The sequence below is a fragment of the Dermacentor albipictus genome, chromosome 1, assembly GCF_038994185.2.
Source record: "Dermacentor albipictus isolate Rhodes 1998 colony chromosome 1, USDA_Dalb.pri_finalv2, whole genome shotgun sequence".
In the NCBI taxonomy this organism is placed as follows: Eukaryota; Metazoa; Arthropoda; class Arachnida; order Ixodida; family Ixodidae; genus Dermacentor; species Dermacentor albipictus.
In genome coordinates this window covers 263471343-263492066 of record NC_091821.1, presented here as the reverse complement: position 1 = coordinate 263492066, position 20724 = coordinate 263471343, and the positions used below count along the sequence as shown (strand labels likewise).

The 20724-nt window shown below is 42.9% G+C and overlaps 3 protein-coding genes across 6 annotated transcripts in view; 2 read left to right on the top strand and 1 right to left on the bottom strand.

Moving 5' to 3' along the window:
- Pus1 (Pseudouridine synthase 1) overlaps positions 1 to 2249 on the top strand; it is a 54177-nt gene extending 51928 nt beyond the window's left edge. For all 3 annotated transcript variants that reach the window (XM_070531300.1, XM_065433130.1, XM_065433129.1), the window contains exons 10-12: positions 160 to 230; positions 944 to 1070; positions 1698 to 2249. In XM_070531300.1, the coding sequence (XP_070387401.1) occupies positions 160 to 230; positions 944 to 1070; positions 1698 to 1802 (303 nt within the window). In that variant the 3' untranslated portion in view covers positions 1803 to 2249. The remainder of the gene's footprint in view (positions 1 to 159; positions 231 to 943; positions 1071 to 1697) is intronic.
- LOC135902868 (uncharacterized protein ZK1073.1-like) lies at positions 1822 to 7767 on the bottom strand. 2 transcript variants are annotated; one of them, XM_065433135.2, is made up of 15 exons: positions 7421 to 7767; positions 6923 to 6973; positions 6752 to 6818; positions 6558 to 6675; positions 6093 to 6155; positions 5944 to 6004; positions 5436 to 5522; positions 5288 to 5368; positions 5165 to 5209; positions 4971 to 5089; positions 4738 to 4776; positions 4513 to 4645; positions 2823 to 2874; positions 2676 to 2755; positions 1822 to 1950 (listed from the first exon to the last, which is right to left on the bottom strand). In XM_065433135.2, the coding sequence occupies exons 1-14, from the start codon at positions 7484 to 7486 to the stop codon at positions 2712 to 2714; spliced, it is 1026 nt and encodes a 341-aa protein (XP_065289207.1). In that variant the 5' UTR covers positions 7487 to 7767; the 3' UTR covers positions 1822 to 1950; positions 2676 to 2711. The 2 variants fall into 2 exon arrangements, with proteins under 2 accessions (XP_065289207.1, XP_065289206.1); XM_065433134.2 differs by having other exon boundaries at positions 1822 to 2755.
- Positions 7768 to 7832: 65 nt separating this feature from the next.
- Ublcp1 (Ubiquitin-like domain-containing C-terminal domain phosphatase 1) overlaps positions 7833 to 20724 on the top strand; it is a 36778-nt gene continuing 23886 nt past the window's right edge. The window contains exons 1-3 of the mRNA XM_065433136.2: positions 7833 to 8123; positions 9219 to 9518; positions 12305 to 12403. Of these exons, the coding sequence (XP_065289208.1) occupies positions 7967 to 8123; positions 9219 to 9518; positions 12305 to 12403 (556 nt within the window). The 5' untranslated portion in view covers positions 7833 to 7966. The remainder of the gene's footprint in view (positions 8124 to 9218; positions 9519 to 12304; positions 12404 to 20724) is intronic.

Genomic DNA, 20724 nt, shown 5'->3' with positions numbered 1-20724 from the left:
GCTTTTGAGGCTGACCTTTTGCATATTGGTCATGTTTAAGTGGCTTTTCATTGTTACACTCCTTTGTGTGAAAAGTGGACTGTTTGCTTGCCTTGTTGTGGATTTAGATTAAGGTTGCAGTGACAAGCAGTGAGCATATTTTCTTGCTTTGCAATGCAGGACTTGATCCAAGCATTCAAGGAGAAGCATATCTTCCCCACAATTGTGGAGACAGAGAAAAATGAAAAGTCGTATCCTTTCGGCTGTGCTCAATTTCTTGCACATCTTCAGAATCCTTACCTCAACATTCTTTCCCTCATGTAGCTGCAAGTGCAAGCATTCATACAGCTGTGCCTTTGATGCTTGTATAGCTTGCACTTTCAGCGAGACATGTCAGTAACTGTCAAAGATTTTGTCAGGCTCTTGCATAGTACGTCCTCAATGAATTCTCGTACTGTCCAAAATTTATTTTCTAGCTGAACAGAAATTTACTGTTTAGTAAATCTTAATTTATTCTTCATATTTTTCCATGCAAATTTATTAGAAGGTATAACTTCAGAATGCCTGCTTGCATTCAGGTGTCACACCTAAGGAGCTGGTTCAAGTTATGCTGTGTAACTCTGCTATATATGGAACTCTACCAAGTACTAGTTTCTGTGGCAAAGGTAGGGGCTCCCTGGGCACATTGTGCTGTTGCAGTGTCTGTCTGCTTGCTTCTCTCACATGTAGCTCACACTTTGTGGCTACTGTTAATTTTGCCAAGGTAACAATTCTGATAACAGCTTTTTATAGAAAGCTTAATTTTGAAATTCTCTTCATGTGTGTCCTCTGGGACCCCTCCCTCCACTTTAGATTTATCTAAGGCTAGTCATATATACCTTGTTGTAAGCACCTAGTTCATGCATGAACTAGGTGAATGAGCTCTTTATGCATGGCTTGTATTTCCGATGGCTGTGCCTGTCAGAATGTTGAACTGGATGGAGAACTTGCCACTCCACTCCTACAATGTGCGTGAGCCAGGACCTCCGACGCTTGAAGATGCAGAGTTATGCAATTTGGCTGGCAGTGATGATGATGGTCCATACAATGAGGTAAGTTTCTCGATATTGCTGCAGTGCTCAAAATATCAATATGTTCATGATTGTTGTAAATTTTATTGTACTGGATTACATAGTGGCCAGGCTTATTAAACCATGTCTTATAAAAAACTCCCGAAGCTTTTCACCTCCCCTGTCCCCCTCCTCCCTCCTTTTTTCTTGTGTGTGTGTGTGAATGCGTATATACATTAACTGTAATATGTGTGCAGTTAATATGTGTATGCATATTATACATTAACTGTAGTCGTAAATACTAAGAGCTCTGTAATGAAAGTGCTTTTAATCTGTGTATGCATATATACATAATTTAACTGGAGTCATGGACACTAACCCCCGTATTCTCAAGCCATCCTCGATTTGAAGTTCTTCCTCCACTCCACTGAGTGTAGCACCACCCTTCGACTAAAGAAGATGCTATGCTTATCAAGAATTGGCATAGAATGCAGTACAGTGGCCTCTTCTGTCGGGGGGCAATGCTGCCATCAACTTTCTTGAGTGAAGGTAGAGTGTTGAGTGGAGAGACATTCTAGATTACGGGGGTAAGAGCGCTGTAATGAGTGTACATTTGTCTGTTGGGAAATCTTACTAACAGTACACCGTTTTTGTTTTTCCTATCACTAGAAAGAAGCTCAAGATGGCAGCTTCAAAAAGGAAAATACTGACAATACAGAAGAAAACTGCACTAGTGCAAAGAAATCTATAAAGCTCAAAAGTCAAGCTGTATAATAAAATAACCACAGCCATGTTGGTCTTATGCACATTTATTTTATTAACATTTTGCAGGTCCTAGTGGTGACCCTTTACAGAAATTGCAGTCACACATATCACTATTACAGTACACTCATTTGGATGGTGCACTTGGGAATGCAGGTCACTTGTCTGTACCGTAAAGGCAAAAAGAAATAATTAGGAGGTGCACAAGAAGCAAACTCCTGAGAAAAATAACGCAATCTATGCCCACAAAGTATGCACCACTACTACTAGACCCTTAGTGTTGTGGTAGGTTGCTGTGTTGTACATGGCATGAAGTGTTCCAAAATGCTAGTGCTGAAAGTTTCATCTAGTATGTCTGAAAACATCACAAGCTGTGTCCTTTGTAACCTCTGGTGTCACTGTGGGTTGAAATAAAAGCACAGCACGTTTGTGTGCTAATATAGTACAGTGCAGAACAAAGTCCTTTTTTTATGCTGTATGACCCAAGAAAAAAATGTCTGCGGGCAGGCTGTGCCTGTCTCATAACTGCTTGCAACCTTCAAATGTAATGAGCTCTCATTACATTAGCATTCTTGACAGCTTTTGATGCCCAGGATACAAAAAGAGGAGGCCTGTTAGCTAAATAAGACCAAATACACTTTCGGTAAACAAGTATTGACCAAGCCACTTGCTCTATAAAGTCAAACAATGAATGAGCTTTAAGGAAGTAAGCTGCATTAATGTGCACTGCAGTAAACATAATCCATTGATTAGATTTAGTCTGCCTGCTGCTCACAGCCCTTCTCACTAGGAAACGGTTATGGAGGAACAACTGTGAAACAACATTGTGACGAACATTCTTGAATAACACCAGCACCTTCTGTTTAAACGCTTCAAGCAGGATACGTGCAAAACTTGTTGGCAAAATCCACATGTTTCCGTCTATTTCAGTAGAGATGTCAGGGTAGTTATTGGCAATGAGCTCACTGCAACACCAACATGACATTTTGTCACTGTCAGCTCCAGTAGCAGGATGCAAAAATAAGTACTTACGTAAGCCTAAGCCTTGGCAGAATAACACAAGGCTATATGCAAGCTTCTCGGGCTGAAACAAAGATACATTATCAATTAAAAAGCAAGGAACAGCATCTATGTGTATGTTAAAACAAGCCAGGATACAAAATTTTTTTCGACGTGCACAATAAGCCCTTAATGAATTATTAAAAGTACAATATGAGAAAGCAACTTCTGTCTCTGACATTCTGTGCTGTATGTTGTGTAAATAAAGGAGCCAGGTGTACATGACCCTTCTGGCTATATTGCTGGCTTGTTTGCACTAAAATTACCTACAAAGGTGACATTTATGGCATACCATGTTTCGGTGCTTTATTTGGGAAAAGTCTGAGTAAGCATCATGTGCGGTTAAACCAATTGTAAACGTATATTTTTCAGCAAATGGAACAGCGATGTCATCTGTCATCGTTGTGGTGATGACATAGTGCACTCCATTTTGCCCTAACAATGACCGACAATGCCACCATTCCTTTCCTAAGAAGGCCTCTATTCTTTCCCTTTATCACTGCAGGCAATGTATTCTGTATGAAACAGGCAAGTAATGCACCCAAACATCATGCATACTCAGCAAATGCCAGCCCTGCACAATTTGAGTTCAAACAGGCCAGTGATTTCGCCAGAAACGTTGTTCATACCCGACTCCCTTATTCATGCAACATCCAATATTAGGTCGTGTGTTCAATTCCTCGCTGTGAATATCGATGGGGGCAAAATGTAGAATCTCATTTACTTAAATTTAGGTGCATATTAAAGAACCTCAGGTGGCCAAAATTGATTTGCAGTCCTCAACTATTGCATCTGTCGTGGCCCTAGTGTTTCTTTGGGACGTTAAGCCCCATGAATCAATCGGCATTCAGCATTTAAGGGGTTTGTAAGGTATGAAATATAATTGGAATGCCCTTTCAGCTATCGTAATTATTCAGTTAAATAATAAACAAATTGCGTAGCATATTGACTGGGCATCTTTGGCGTTTTACAGAGTACCATGGTGTTTTCTGTGCTCGAGTTCAATGCTTAGGTATCGGCCACTTTTCTGTGTCCAATAACATCTACATTAGCAGTGGCATGCCGAAACTCGATGGTGAATACACTGCCATTTTTTGCTTGAAAGGCGACTCCGCAGGTTTCAAGAGTTTCATGTATGTCAAGCTTTTAATTCATGTTCCGATGCGTGTCCTGATCAATAATGACAAATTACACAGCTGTCTGGTGTTTTAGTTCTCTGAAAATAAATTTTAAGTTTACAAGCCATGTCTGCATGTACTTCATCATGAAGATTCCCTATTCATTCATTTCTGCTTGACACATTGATGGTCATTCTCCTACAGTTACAGAAAGATGTCACTCTTGTGCTCACCCATTCCACACATTATGCAAAAAGCTGTGTGCACTAACAAACGGTACTAGTATGTGGCAACATTGCTATGTCACCTATGTCAGTGCTACACAGCACATCATCGGCACAGTGTCAGTTCGGTTTCTTTCAGGTGCATATGTGTGTGTGTGTTTATTACACTACACAATATTTTCAGAAATAGCTAAGGGTATTGAAGGGAATGGGTTATAAGTACCACAATACAGCAATTATCTCAGTATGGTGGGAAAATGACCGGGTTTGCCTTTTGAGACGCAATTCTACTAAGGTGAGTAAATTCGGCAAACCACTTACTGCATCACTGAGGATGTCTTCAACATCATCAAGTTTGAGCAAGGCAGCCTTTGCGGGATCAATTTTGCTGTAAGTGTTCTGTGTTGTGTCTGCATGCGCTTGTGTACTGCTTGTCACCAGCAGTATGTCGGTTCTGCAAAGACAATGGCATACTTTTGGCAACTTTGACTAATGTGTATATAGAGAAAGTGATAAGTAGCAGTAGTACTGAAGTGCCGTCCTTACTTAAGGTTTTTCTTCAAGGAGCTTGAGATGTCACTTCGACTATATTCAGGCCCCCATTCCCCCCAAAGGAAAAAAAATAATGAAGCACATTTTATTTTTCCATACCATTCAGTGGAGTGAAATGCATACATCACTGGACTTCACAGGTGATGCCAAGTGCCTTTTAGTTTTTTACACATGCTTCATGCCATGCTTAATACACCTAGTTATCACTACAAAAGCACATAACATACGTGAGGTAAGCTTGTATGTAGAAACTTGAATTCTTTCGATTGACTTTTTGCCTCACGCTTTCAGCATAGCTGAGTGCAGAGTTTCCCTGAGCCACTTTACCAGATGTTTCATCCGTGTTCTGCAAAAAAATATTTGATATTCCACCTGCATTATGTGCATATACATGCATCTAGCTATTTATTTCTTTCCTCACCACAAGCTGTGAGAGTCCACTCTGTTCCAGCAGCTTAGAAAGAACCTGAGATTTGATGAAACACAGACGTTAAGACATCCTTGCTGTCATGGCAGCAGCTGCAAGTGGCTCTGCTTTTTTTACCTTGCCAAACTTGTGAAACACAAGAAAGTGTTCCATAGGTGGTGGACCAGATTTCTTGCCACCCTGATACCAGTAGACAACCTGCATAAGCAGTTGATTGAATGTAATGGGTGTGAAAAATAATCTGCCCAGCACAACTTAAGATTACCTGGTAATTGAAGAGCTCCACCAAGCTTGCTTCTGTGCAAGAGCAGTGAATCAAGATGGATCCCAAAACAAGGTCTGGACAACTCGTCTGCAGTAGAATAAATGATACGCTTAGTATGTGACACATGTGCTAAACGTTGCAGCATGTGCGCAAGCGCTGCAGTATGCTACAAAGCAGGAGTACTTCTGCAAGCTAGGACTAGAATAGAAAAAAAAAATTAAAGAATAAGTTTCGACGTGTTGGCAATCCATTTTACCTTTTAGTGCACAAAAGACACAGGGACAGTTTAGACGGATGTAGACAAAGTGCTATGGCTCGCGCTTTGTCTATGTGTCTAAACTGTCCCCATCTCTTTTGTGCATTAAAATCTAAAATAAATAAAAAGAAATGGTAATCATTTCATTCAACTTTTTGGTGGCAGCTTCAACTACGTGGCTAGGTTCATGCAGGTATTCATGCAAGAACAGGCTATTTATGCACAGCTGTACACATTTGCACATTGCCTTACCGTAAATCTAGCAAGGATGTTTGCCCCTGCTCCTTCACCAAGAGCAACGCAGTATGGAACCCTATCAAGATATCAAAGGCAAAGTACATTTGTCCTGCTGTAATGATGCCATTGCAAACCAAAAGCGAAAGCTGAATGACAGCACATACTTGAAGTAGTGCAACACATCAGCCAAATCCTGAGCGAGATCATCCATGGATGGAAACTTGTAGCTGTGCAAACCAAGCCAAACAACTTTTAGTTAATGTTGTAGAAACAATTAGCACATAATAAAAGGCCAGAGGCAGCATACTAACTTAGCACTGCAGCCTTCTAGAGCTGCCACCACACCATAACAGAACTATAGTTCTAGCAGTAATCCTACCTTAGCAAAATGTGTCGCATCAGATTGTTGTGTATTAATTGTACATGTGCGAATTCAAGATGGAATTCCTCCTCTTTGAACTAGGCAATAGTAATTGAGACCGCACTCAAAATTATGCAGCCCCTGGATTACTTTTGAATTGGGAAACTTTGTGACAGTGTTAACTTCATGCTGAGCAGATTTGGCAGTTTGAATTATGTGCTGTGCTGTGTGAATTGATGCTGTTAAATCACAGACGAAGGATACTAACTCTTCTGACAGGTCTGAAGCATTGTATGCTTGTCCAGGAACTTCAATGTGAAGAAACACAGACTTCTCACAAACACGTGTCATGCAAGGATGGGCTGCAAACTGGACAAAGTCCAAGTCTGAAAAAAAAAGGAAACCATTTTAATCATACTGTCTAGGTGTATTACACGTTTACATATTTACTTTAAAACTTACAAGTTGAGCCCACATCGTGCACAGTCAGAAAGATTGGTTTTCTGGGGTTTACAGTGGAAAGGTCACCCTGGAATTTAAGGTTAGCTGATTAGCCATAATTCATTTCTGTCGACAGTATTACTTGAAAGGTGCATTAGTGTCAAGGACTTATACGCGTTTGCGGTCTCGTACCTGCACGTGTACATTTAAGCTTCCGCATCTCGGCGTTTTCACGACGAAAACCTGGAGAAAGCAAATGTTTATTGAAAAACCACGTGATTCATCCAAATTGCTCTTTCATTTCTTATACATGTATTTCTAGAAAGCGGTGCAATTGTGCAGGCATCAAGAAGGCACTACGCGAAACTGGCAGTTCATGCGGATGAAGTGAATCGCGACACCTTTGAGCAACGCAAAATATGCCTCCGCGCAGTTGCGCAGGTATTGCAATATGGCTCGTGCGCAGGAAGGTGAAAACAAGACCCCTCGCAGTCTTTCCTTATAGTTAAAATTTTTACTGACAGATTGCTACAAAGCTGAATGCATTCCACGTCACAAATAGAAGCGACGTCCGCGCGCTTTGCAGGTTGCGTGTGATCTCATAACCGAAACTAAGAACCACTGCAGAAAGTGGCTGCCAATGCGCAGTTGCACTTTCCGCTGTACTGTATCATGCTTAACTGCACTTGCCTCGGTGTAGCAGTCCTCAGAAATTTGTTCCCGAAGTGACGGTATTTTGCTGCTGTCACACATCATCTGCTATTTTCTCTTTGCTCTTCGAAAACAAGAACCAGACCTGCTGCGCGGATGCGCGTGCAGTAGCTTTGGTTGCTGGGCGCAGTACCGCTACCTTGACGGATTGCGTTGTTTGTTTTCTTTCGCGTAGCGCATCAAAAATTTATATGCTGCACACTCTCACTTTGGGTGCAGACATAAATTGCGAAGTGTTATAGAAGTAAAGGGAAAAGCCAGACGTCGTCGAAAAGGACATCTCCGTTGACGGAGCTGTTCATTGCATGCTCGTAGGGCGACGCTAGGTGCGTATTGCGCCTATTGCGCATTCAATATTATCATCATCGCCGGCGAAATCCACAAGTACTGTACCACAAGGTTCTGCCATTCGTCTGCCATTCTGCTCAATGGGCCTCTGGCCGCGTCTGTGGATGTCTATGGTCACCGTTATCCTATCGGTTCTGTCATTCCGCATGTGAGGCCAGTCGATCGAGACGGTGAAAGATGTCGACGGTGAACCTTACAGTAAAATGGGCAGGGAAGGAATATTTGATTCCGGACTTGCCGCTGCACGCTTGCGTGATGGACTTGAAGCACGCGATTTTCGAAAAAACGGGGGTGCTTCCTGAGCGACAAAAACTTGTCGGCGTCAAGTGTAAAGGTAATTGATGTTGGTTATGTGCGCGTTCGAAATGATGTTTAAATGCAAACTGGGGATTTTTTGCCGACGTTTGCCAATCAGCTTCGGTGAAAAGACTTGATTTCGTTGCTGTATGTTGTGAGCTTGCGATCTGTAGTTTCTGTAGTTTCGAGCTTCTCTTGTGGAGTCTTCATTTTTTATTTCTTTCTTTTGAACGCGTGGTCGCTATACATCGCCAAACAACAATACGGTTCGAGCTGGATCAAACGAACGTGTACACTTCTTTGTCTGCGTGTTAAAACACGCAGTTCTTGTGAAAAATAGAATGCAACTTGTAGGAGGAACTTTGTATAAAGTATGGCTTGATTTCGTGTTCTGTGCACGCTATTCTTTCAAGTTGCGTTAAGTTCAAGCGGGGATTTTCTGCCGGCGGTCAATATCATCGGTCGGCAAAATCTGTGCCCTGTCCTGCAGTTTCGAATTGCTCTCCTGGACATTTCCTTTTGAACGCGTCGTGGTGGCAGCGCTACGCCGTGAAACGATATCGTTAACTTTTGGTCTATTGAGCAGTTAATACTTGTGTTCGTTTGGGCCTTCAAGCGTATTTGTCAGAAAGTTAAAACACAGTTATTGAGAACAATGGATGCTATTTGTGGGCCAAAATATTTGCGAAAGTAGCATGTAGTTCAAGCTGGAGATTTTCTTGTCGCGTTTGCCAGCCTGCTTGTGCAGCAGACTGCAACTTTAACTCCCTTTGCAGAATTTTATCTTGTCGTAATTTGCTTTCTAAGCGATTCTTAATTTTAAGTATTTGTCTTGATTGACAGCAAGAAATTCGTCATGCGGCGCGCTTGGCATATTGACTCGGAGTGCTCGATTCTATAAAGTTTTATGTAATCGGAATTAGTGGCTGAAGTGTATCTAAATGTATGGGCTCGAGGCGCTCGTGTGCGTCGTCCTGCAAAATAATCGTGGAGAGGCCCGGGGCTTTCGTTGCCTAAATTAGTCTTCCATAAAATAGAAATGTGCTCTGCTCGCACCAGCCATATTTATCATTCCCCTGTGACCCTTTTCTTGCTCACCCCCCCCCCCCCCCGCCTCTTTTTTTCCCCTTAGGAAAGCCAGTAGCAGAATCGGTGCGTCTTACAGATCTCAAGCTAGAGCCCAACTCCAAGATCATGATGGTTGGGAGCCTGGAAAAAAGTATTCAGGATGCATCTACTCCACCAGATGACCTTCCGGATGTAATAAATGACTTGGATGATGAGGAAGATGACAAGGATGTACCAATTGAAAACCGCGAGGAGTTCCTAAACAAAATTCAAAAGCGAATCAAAAGCTACAAAGTCAAATGGCTTAATGAATCAAGGCCAGGGAAACGGCTGCTTGTGCTTGACATCGACTACACCATCTATGGCAAGTCCAACAAAAACAGCTTCTGAACTTTCAGTGTTCTTATTTTTACCTCATTTGTTTTGAGAAAAAAGTAAGAAATTATGCTGTCAAATGTAAGGTACTGTCTCTAGAAAACTCAAGAAATTGCTGCATGAAAAATGCCACTCGTAGGGTTTTACTGCTTGGTATGTGCAAGTTTGTGCTCTATCTGGTATTGTGTTGGGCAGAACAAACATGTGTAACTGCATGGTTTCAATTGCTGTAAAGTGCTCTTAGGCCATTGATGGATAGAACATATGGCAAACTGCATGATGTTGGTCATAATAATAATATAACTGTATAGGTTATCATCACAGTTTATATGGCTTGGTTTTTCCTAAAGTATTTGCAGAACCCATGAGTGAGATTTGCATTAAACTTGTCTGTTGTGAACCCGCCGTGGTTGCTCAGTGGCTATGGTGTTGGGCTGCTGAGCACGAGGTCGCGGGATCGAATCCCAGCCACGGCGGCCGCATTTCGATGGAGGCGAAATGCGAAAACACCCGTGTGCTTAGATTTAGGTGCACGTTAAAGAACCCCAGGTGGTCAAAATTTCCAAAGCCCTCCACTACGGCGTGCCTCATAATCAGAAAGTGGTTTTGGCACGTAAAACCCCAAATATTATTTGTCTGTTGTGATGTATCTGTGTGCATTGTTAAACTATATTGGCGGAAGCATTAAGTCTGATGCCCTGTGAAGAGTCATTTCCACAACGTGGGTATCACAGCCCAGTGTAGATCAGCATAGCAATAGCCCAGGGCTAGATGTCTATATTGTGTTGCATAATCAATATGCATGAAAGAGTGGAGATAGGTCACCAGTCTGGATAAATTAAAAAATGACGCTGAAATAAGTTAAATTCCGAAACTCACATATGGTCTTAATTCACTAACTGTCATATCCTCTTCAGGTGCCAATTCTATCCATTGTACGTTTCATCACATTTATTGTGCCTTCAGAATCATGGAAACCGAACAGCTGCAGAACAAATTGGGAATTTTTAATTCTTCAATGAGTTTTTCTCAAGTTAACAGAATGTAGACTCTTGTGTGAGAACTCTTTACAGAGACATCAGATATGAGAATCTTAACTATTTCATGTCTGGCATACTTGGAAAGCAACTATCCTGACACTTGGAATGTATACCTAATCTAATACGTTGTGAAAACAATGAACTGAACCTGCTACATGAAGACTTTAGGCGAAGTGGACCCACTATGTGAAGACAAACTGACACTGCGAGGGCAAACATCCAGCTGTCTGCCTTCCAACCCATTTTACTAAAACACTATATATATATATATATATATATATATATATATATATATATATATATATATATATATATATATATAGATTTAGAAACGAAGGTGCACACTTACGAAAATTGCATCTTTAATGTTTGTAACGTTTCGGCCGTGGCACGGCCTTCGTCAGAATAAAAACGTCGTTACCGTCGTTACAAACATTAAAGATGCAATTTTCGTAAGTGTGCACCTTCGTTTCTAAATCTACCTATGCACCGGACCTACAGAACTTCTCATTGAATTATATATATATATATATATATATATATATATATATATATATATATATATATGGGAATTACACTTATTACACTATATGCACTATATTACACTTATTATTCACCTTGCAGCAAAAGTCCAATCATAAGTGTTTCACGATGTCTGCCACATATTCAAATATAATTTGAATTGGTGCATTTGATTTTAATGTACTACCTGTGCATGCTGAATTGTGCTTGTAGTGCCTAAAGGGAATAATTTGATTAGAGTTCTTTTGGAACTTCACTCACTTTTTTCTATGTTCATTCATATCTAACCTCTCTCAAGCTTACTTGGACCCCTGGGTATTTGAAATTGAAATCGATTTATTCATAATAGATTACATGTTATAAAGAACTATAATATACAGAAGTGCTGTATATGTGCAAGAACAGACAACTTGGGTCATGGGATAAGTGCAACTGCGAATGTGCCACTGGGTATGTCTCTAAGTTCACAAATTCGGCAATTGGTTATGTGCAACTGGGCATGTGGCACTAGGTAGACAAACATTCTTGGCTAATCCTCTAGAATTGGTATGTGCCACTGGCATGGTGCCCGGATAGCCAAGCAGAACAAGAGGCTAGAAGTGAAGAAGTTGGCAACACAAAATTGAAGAAGTCAGTTACTGAGTAGCAAAAAAATGCAGCACCAAAAGCAGCCGAGTGTGCAGGAAGGAGTGAAGATAACATAATGAGACGAGCGTGCATTGAATAAGGAATGTTGAGCTGCGGAGAAGTGAAGGTGGTGGTAACAGAAAATTGAACAAGTCAGCTACACAGAAGTGAAGAATTTGATAATACAGTCTGTCGCTACATTGCTTCAATGCTGATTGCATTACCGTCGGTATTCATTGCCAGACAGGTTCTGTTGGAATTTCATTTTGTGTTGCTTAAGCTTTACTCTCTAAATACTGTGTTATCACCTTTTTGCATTGTAGAACTGAATTTGTTTTGTATGTTCTGCTACCCCATCTGCTAATTCACTTATTCTAATGCAGTGTTCACTGCAAGGCTGATTTGCCAATTTCATACCTGGAGTTTATTTCTTGCCAACTCTGCTTGTAAACATGTAGAAGTTGTTCATATTCCTTCTGAATGCATTCCCATGTTTTACCCGACTGCACATGCTCTGGACGCTTTTCATGTTCAGATTAATTAAGTACCGTTATGAGCCCCTAACATTTTCCATCCTTGATTGCAGATCATCGAACAACTGCTCAGTCCATAGTCGAGCTGATGAGACCATTCCTTCATGAGTTTCTAACATCAGCATATGAGGACTATGACATTGCATTTTGGTGTGAGTATTCTCAATGTAGTGTACACAATTATAGTGCCTGTAGAAGTTGTACTTTTTATGTAAGCTTTAGCATAAACACATTTAATTTGAGGAAGAGTTTAAAAAATATTGTTACGGTGCATTTGGACAAGACCATTTGTGCAAGAGGGAGATGAAGAGGAAGTGGTAGACTGTCTCCTGGAGCTGTGACATTTTTATCAGCCTGCGCGATTACCACTAACTTTCCCCATGTAAATAGTTGTACGTACATCTTCTTCGTAACATTTGGCGGAGGTGCTGGATAATGACTCAAAACAGAGCTTCGCAACGGCCACCGCTTCGGTTCTTCACTGATGTCGCAGGAGATGGTGCCTAGTTTGGCAACGCCTGCGTCGACTGTCGTACTCATGCATCCGCGTGATCCAGGAACCTTCTGCGGCACCAATGGCGCTGACATCAACACTGGAGATGTATGGGCGGGTGAGCAGCCACAACAAATGGGATCCCACAGTGATGCTGACGATACAATTTTTTACTTAGTGGGAACTGCACGAGTGTGGCTTCAAAACCACAAAGAACTCTTAACAGGGATACCTGTAAGCAGAAGCTGCGAGATCTCTTCGGAAAACCACTGGGTTGGAAGATCGTCGCCAAGAAAGAGTTGACATCACGAGTTGAAACGTCCACAGAAGGCTATGTCACCTGTATACAAGACGTGGTGGCACTCTGCCTCAAGGCCGACTCTGCAATGTTGTAGTCTGGAAAAGTCGGGCATGTCTTAGAAGGTATCGCCCATGACGCCTTCAATTTAGTCATTTGTAAGAAATGTACTTCGGTTAACGACATTATCACGAAGTGCGAGCGTTTCGAGCTGGTGAAACGCCATCGTATCTGTCAATCATATGCACGGCTTCCTAATATGGCTGCAACATCGTCTTGTGATGACCAACAAGACTCCCCTTTGCGGCAGCAGTAGCCTTCAGAGCAGCTGATCAAGATCGCATGCCATGAGCTGAAAATCATGTGTCCCGCAACTCTGTACCCACCTGTCAACGATACATGCACTTCTATGGTTCCCCTTGTTCAGGGTATTGTGTGCCAAGAACTCGCCAGTGTCGGCTTGCAGTCAGTTTGCACTCAGGCCAGTTCCCGGCCAATGGAACGTCCATCACTCTTGCCTACTTCAAATCAGTGGATCCCTCGAGGTTCTCGCAACATGGCAAAGTGGCGAACACCGGATGACCGACCTATTCGCTTCAGTTGTCACCGCGTTGGTTACATTGCCTGACACTGTCTCAACCACTGGTCCTCTATGTTATTCTTGAACAGCCCTCCTCCAGATGGCGGTTTTTGCCATATCCAGCCGTAAGCCGAGCCGAACGTGCACACCACTGATGGTACAACTGCATGGCGCTGTCGATCACCGTCGCCGAGCAGTCACCAGTCCCGTTCACCGCAAAGTTGCCACCCGTGTTCCTGGTTACTCCAGTCCCATCACCTGTCGTCGTTCTGACCTGGCACAACATAGTCGATGTAGAAGTTGACTGTATTTGTCCCAGCGCTCGTTGATGCTGGAGCCCATATCTCGGTGATAAGCTACTGTCTTCGTTGCCACCTGAAGAAAGTTCTTACACCTGCCGCATCTCGTGCTATTCGGGTTGCTGATGGAGCAACGCCCGTTATCCTCGGCATGTGCACTGCCCAAATAACTGTTGCTGGTTTCAACAATGCCGTTTTATTTGCTGTTCTGGAACAGTGTTCCCATGACTTGGTCTTGAGCCTCGACTTTTTATCGGACCATTCAGCACTGATTGACTGCTCTGCTGGCATCCTCCAACTCGAGCTGCCTATTCACTGCCGTCCTCCAAAATCAGCTGAGCCTCGTTTGTTCTGTACACTTCATACAGTTGCCACCGCAAGCCACCATGTATATGCCTTTGACGTGCTTTCCATCTGTTCCTGACTGTAACTATGTGCTGGCTCCTTATGTCAATGTTCTCCTGCTACACACAGTTACTGTACCTCATACCATTGTGACTATTGCCAATAACCGTGTATTTCTTCCTGTTTTGAATTTTGCTTTAAGTACACAAGTTATCCCGCTTGGCGATACCGCCATCTCTGTATTCGATGTTCTGTGCTCGTCTGCAGTCACCTGTTGTCCGATCTGTTCTACGTCTGATCCATCCCGGCCACGGCGGCTGCATTTCGATGGGGGCGAAAAGTGAAAACACCCATGTACTTAGATTTAGGTGCATGTTAAAGAACCCCAGGTGGTCAAAATTTCCGGAGTCCGCCACTACGGCGTGCCTCATAATCAGAAAGTGGTTTTGGCACGTAAAACCTCATAATTTTCTTTTTCTTCGATTTCAATGCTTCAGAGAAAAGTACTTTGCTCTGCAGGCTTAAGTGGTCATTAAAAAACGCTTGGCTCGAATCTTTGCTTTTGCTGAGATCTTTCACAGCCAGCAGAGCTTTTTTTTTACTTTTCTCTGGAAAATGGTGCTTTTGTCTCTCGAGACAAACTGAACTATTATGTTATGTGCTCTCAGGTTATTAGCAGTGGGTACTCTGTGAATGGTATCAATGTCTGAAGGGGCAATAGGGTATTCAACTTTCGGGCCAACGTCGACTACTAGTTGCACAAGGTTTTCGTCTGTTGCTCTTGGTGTATCATGTATCTCAATGTTGTTCATGCACGAATATTGTTCTAATCCGCCTTTTTCTTGTTCCTGTGCTGCCCTCTTATGCCCGCCGCTGGAAACGTTTTGGAAGGATGCCGGGGCTTCCGCCGGTTGATCTGTATACCTGCGCCCATGTTGAGTGTGTGTCAGTTGTGCGTTTCGTGGATCACGATTATTTATTAATGGCTTCTCCTGGGCAGCACATCGTTCACGCATTGACCAGTGGGTGAACAGGCCTGAGTACGCTGTTGTGCTAACAGTGCGGCCGATAAAGGCACGCTGAGTCCCGTCTACCGACACGGCTGCCTGGGAGTTTGTTGTCACTGATGTCTGCGCTTGCACCTCGCTTTCTGTATTCCTTTTACACATTCATTAAATATTTAGCATATTCAAGAAGCCTTCGAGCGCAGCCTTCCGTGTCGTATTTGCCAAAGCGGTGCATTTGTTTTCATCGATATCTACAGCCGCAGATTGCTGATAGCTTTGAATATTGTAGAAACGGCACATCGCTGATATGAAATAATTTCAAAATGTAGCAAAACAAACATATCTGTGCATATAAGCCGCGTTGTTCCACCCTGAGATGGTCAGTACGAAGGGCTGAGCCACTTAGACGATGACAATTGTAATCCAGACACATATATTACGGGCTGTTATTGCTGATTCTCACTTTTTTTTAACATCGTCATGCTTCGAGTTTGTGCGTGCCATAAAGTATTAGAGTAAACAATGCTCGGCATAAGCCCTCACTTATAGGTCGTGTAGTTCTTTCGCGAAAATGGTGACACCGTTGGTAACTGAGCAAGGCGGTTATTTATGCTGCTGTACCAAATGCATCGCCTCATTGTTTCCCTTTTAACTCAGAGGTAAACAGTGCATCTTTCAAATTAAGAAATGTGTCAGCATAAGAACACGTACAGACCTACCATCTACGGAGCGAATGCGACCGGCGGCATTCGGGAATGGTGGCGAAACTACAAGATGTTGGTACAGCGCTGTGACGCCGCTCGCCACTTATTGTGTACGTACGAAGCGAAGTGAAGAGTACTTAATATCAAATTGCTATAGGGCCACAACTTAAATATAAGAGCAGTCTCCTTAGTCCTAACTACTTATATTTTTTAAGTTCATGTCCATCAGTAGCGGGTGTCCGAACTCGACGGGGCCTGCAGGACTAAATGAAACTTTGCTAAACAGGATCAACATTGGCTCAAACTTTGTGTGCACTGCTTGAGAGAATTGAAGCTTGTACATTTCAACTTCGAAAGCATGTCGACGCATTTTGAGCACGAATAATTTTATATACAAGTGAATGTGCTGCAGCTATCGCATTATTGGTTCGACGGTGGATTGCGTGGGGTTCAGTCGAGCGATCAAGATGCAACCGATGGGTACGAGATGTCATATAGGGCGATGGGCTTTCTTGTTGACGGCACCGACAAAAACAGTGTGAATTTTTGTCGGTGCCGTCAACAAGAAAGCCCATCGCCCTATATGACATCTCGTACCCATCGGTTGCATCGGTGTCAGCCTACTATAATCTAATGGTCTCAGTGACACAGTGCTGAATAGTCGGCCAATTGTTGGCATCAGCGTCTTGTCGGTTTCGTATCGACCTAGTGTTACCATGCCTTAAACGAGTATGTGACGTCAGACACCAGCTGCCACCACCAGCAAGAGAGGGCCAACACTGCAAAAAGTCTGCATCAGCAATGTGATGTTTCTGAAGCGTTGCCCAAGTGTAACGCAGGGGTTTATCAATAAATTTGATAGCCGTCAATAAAACGGTGCAACTACGTGGTTCACGGTGCAGTCCGTATGTACGCATCTTTTTTTAGGGAACTTTCCCCCAATATCTGGCAGCGCTGCCATGCGCGTGTCCCTTCCAAAATGTTTCGCGACTAATCTGCTAGGGCAGGGCACATGCACCATCGTACCATGAAAAACTAGTGCTTGTGTGCTTCAGTGCATGAAACAATGTTTTGTTAAAGGGACACTAAAGTGAAAATTGATTTCTTCTGCATCAGTAAATTACTGTTTTACAACACCAGAAACACCACTCTTACAACAATAAGACGTTTGGTAAACTGGAATAAGCGCAAGAACGAAATACGGGTGGCGACGCCTACTTAAGTACCTGTACCTGGGGGCTGTGACGTCTTATCTTTGATGGCATCTTCTAGGGCCTACTAATTATACATAGCGGTACAGATCGATTACATTGTGTTCTAAAGGAACCAAATATTAAACATGGCAAGTTTCGGGAACCTTTATTCAGCCAATGCGAAATTATTCAGCCAGCGCGAAAATGCGAAAACATACTTTGGAATCCCTGACGTCATGCTGACGTACCGGCACTAGGGCTTCGGCGCGAAATTCAAATACTCATACTTGGACCTTCATTTTCTCATCTAATAATCAAACAATTTTTTTGAAATTACTGCCTGCAGGGTTCTCAAACAATGCTTCATTAGTCTAAACTGATTTATTGTTTCCCATTAATGTCCCTTTAACAAATTAACTGGAATGCCAATGCATTTATCTGCGAAGTTCGGGAATTTATATCTCGAAACTGGTATCATATTGAAAATTCGTTCCTAGTGGATCCGCCTTGTGAATTTCACGGCTAGAATTCGTAAATTGCAATATGGACCATAATGTAATTAGTTAAAAACAATTAGGGAATTTTTATTGATTAGTCAATTTTGCATCTCAATTTTTTGTGCAAGTATTGTCTGCCGCTTCGAGTAGACCAGCTCATGGACTATAATTGAGATATCTGCCACAGGCAACGTCGAAACATTTTCGAAAGTGTTCGCTGAAATACCCTGTATACAAGCACATCTCACTGTAGTTATTGGCATAGTTTTATTGCAAGTATATGTTTTACGCACTTATACAGCGATGAATTTTAGGCCTCTCTACATCCACGTTACATCTACTTACTGCTATTCAACAATCCAACGATTGCCTAATACTATTTCTTGACGCTCTTTGGCCTGGCCCTTATGCCATTAACACTTTCGGGACCGGCCCATAGGCCATCGATCATATATGATCGACGGTATTGCGCGCACTGCCCCGTTCAAATTTCCGCGCGCTTGGACATGTAGCTCCATCTAGGAGGTCGTCAGGAACTAGACTCTCGGTTTCGGCATAGTTTCTTTCATTTCCAGCAGGTGGCGATACGCGAGAGAGAATTTTCTCGATTGCGGCGGCGGCGGACGCAGTGGAAAATGGCGTCGTGCTCGCGTCCGGTCGCTCGAAAAGAACGCCGTCAATCACGCGATTCCGCTGCTTCGGCAACGGATTTTTTTGATGAACCGAGCAGCGAAGAGTCTGAAGACGACTTCGGCAGCTCCGATTTTATTTCGGACTCCGATTCGGATGATGATGAGCCACGGACTTCATCTAGTAGCCGAAGGTGAGCATAGTTCCACATTCATTTCTTTCTGGAGTAGGTGAACGGGCTCGCTATATGTTCTCATTATTTTATCTTTACTTGATAGGGTCTCAACAAGCTACGGCAATGATCTGCTGCCGCCAGCGCAGAAGCGGATTCAGTTTTCGCCGCGACGGGAACCTGGCGTGTACTTGGACGCAGAAGTGGGCGTGGCGCTCAGAAGCGGATCAAAGAAATTCTTGACTGCTCTGGACTTCTTTCTTCTGTTTTTCTCGATGAATGTGATCGAAACAATTTGTGACAACACGAACAAGTATGCTTGGACTCACATTTTGGAAAAACCAACGCATGCTTGTTCCGATGGATCTTGGAAAGAAGTCACCCCAAGTGAAATGCTAAAGTTTATCGGACTCGTAATTTACATGGGCGTTGTGAAGGTTCCTCGGCTGAAGCTGTATTGGAACGTAGGAGATCTGTACAGCGGTCTGCTCCCACCACGGATCATGCGGCGACGCCGGTTCATAGCTCTACTCGCAATGTTGCAAGTTGCAGACTTGGACGATGTCACTCAAAGTTCAAGAGGAAAGCTCCGATACATGTGGTGGCTCCTGCAACACATGAACGAAGTGTCAGCGAATCTTTTCCAGCCACATCGCGATCTTTCCGTGGATGAGTGCATGGTGAAATCGAAAGGGCGGTCAGGCATCCGACAGTATATCAAAGATAAAGTAACAAAGTGGGGCTACAAGCTGTGGGTCCTAGCTGACCCTGGCACCGGATATACTGTGCAGTTTAGTGTGTATACCGGTAAGCGTGAGCAGCCAGGGCCCCATGGCTTAGCTTTCGACGTAGTTTGCCAGCTGTGTCACAGATATCTTGATCAGGGCTACAGGATCTTTATGGACAATTTTTACACTTCTACTAGCCTGTTCAGTCATCTTCTCAGCCGAAAAACATTGGCTTGCGGAACCACACGCAAGGATCGCCGAGGATTTCCTGCCGAACTGAAGGATGCACGGTGGGAAAAAAAAGCTCGACGTGGCGACATTCAATGGTTGCGCGATCAGAACATCCTGTACCTTCAGTGGAAAGACCGGCGTGTTGTCAACATGATGAGCACGGTTCATACTGCAAATGACACGGTCACCGCAAAAAGAAGGGAAAGAAGGCAAAACTCCTGGACTCAGATATCTATAACAAAGCCTCTGCTGATCCATGATTATAATGCTGGCATGCTAGGCGTAGATAAATCGGATCAAATGATTGGATATTATAATGTTCTCATGAGAAGCGTACGGTGGTGGAAAACTCTGTTCTTCCACTGCATCGATATTGCATGTGTGAACAGTTTCGTACTCTTCCAAGCTCACCGCACATTGCACCCAGAGATTCCTGAGCTGGCACGCACTGCCGGGTTTGACCACCTAGCTTTTAGAGAAGAGCTCATTCGGCAGCTTCTGAATCTTGACGGTGCCAAGCAAGCACACACGCCTCCACCACCCGTCGCAAAACATGCACTCCACAAGCCGGAAAAAGTGGCAAAACGCAGAAACTGCAAGCTGTGCTATGAGCAGAAGAAAATCGAGCTCAAAACTAATGTCTTTTGCAGCACATGCCAAGTTCACTTGTGTTTTACGACTGCCCGGAACTGCTTCGTCGAGTGGCACAAGAACCGTGGGACCTGAGTGGCTGACCACTGGTGCAAGCTAGACTTCACACAAAAAAAAGACAGTTGTAGATACGCGTGCCAAATTTTCACAAGCAAGAAAGGAGGCATTGTAGCACATTTTGTATATCTTGAATTTTTTTTATTATGTTTTTCCACTTGTATATCCATGACTTTTCCAACTTTTTTATGTTGTTCTTTCAGCAAATCTTGAATTTGAGATTTTTTAAAAAATATTATATATCACTTTTAAGTCTAACCTTTCTTTATGCATGAAAGACCATCTAATTAGCTACATTTTGATAAACATTGCAGCAATATAGCGTAATGACTATTCGTAATAAAAAATAATTTTTGACACCCATCAGAATTGCCTGTTTTTTCCCCGGTCCCGAAAGAGTTAAACACTATACATCACCATCATCATTGTAGTAGTCAAAACATATACTGCAATACATAATATGATAGCCTGATCACTGGTGTTTTGAATCGATGTAGCATTAATAAATACCCAGACAATTTTTTATAATTCTTATCGGTAACTTCAAAACACTTTCAGGAACACCAATGAAAGTAATAATTTCCTATT

Coding starts and splice junctions, on each gene's coding strand:
- LOC135902868 (XM_065433134.2), bottom strand. CDS start 7,486: ATGATGTGTGACAGCAGCAAAATACCGTCACTTCGGGAACAAATTTCT. Junction 5,369..5,435: donor TGGAGCTCTTCAATTACCAG/GTAATCTTAAGT, acceptor CTGCTTATGCAG/GTTGTCTACTGGTATCAGGG. Junction 4,777..4,970: donor TACATACAAGCTTACCTCAC/GTATGTTATGTG, acceptor GCCTGAATATAG/TCGAAGTGACATCTCAAGCT.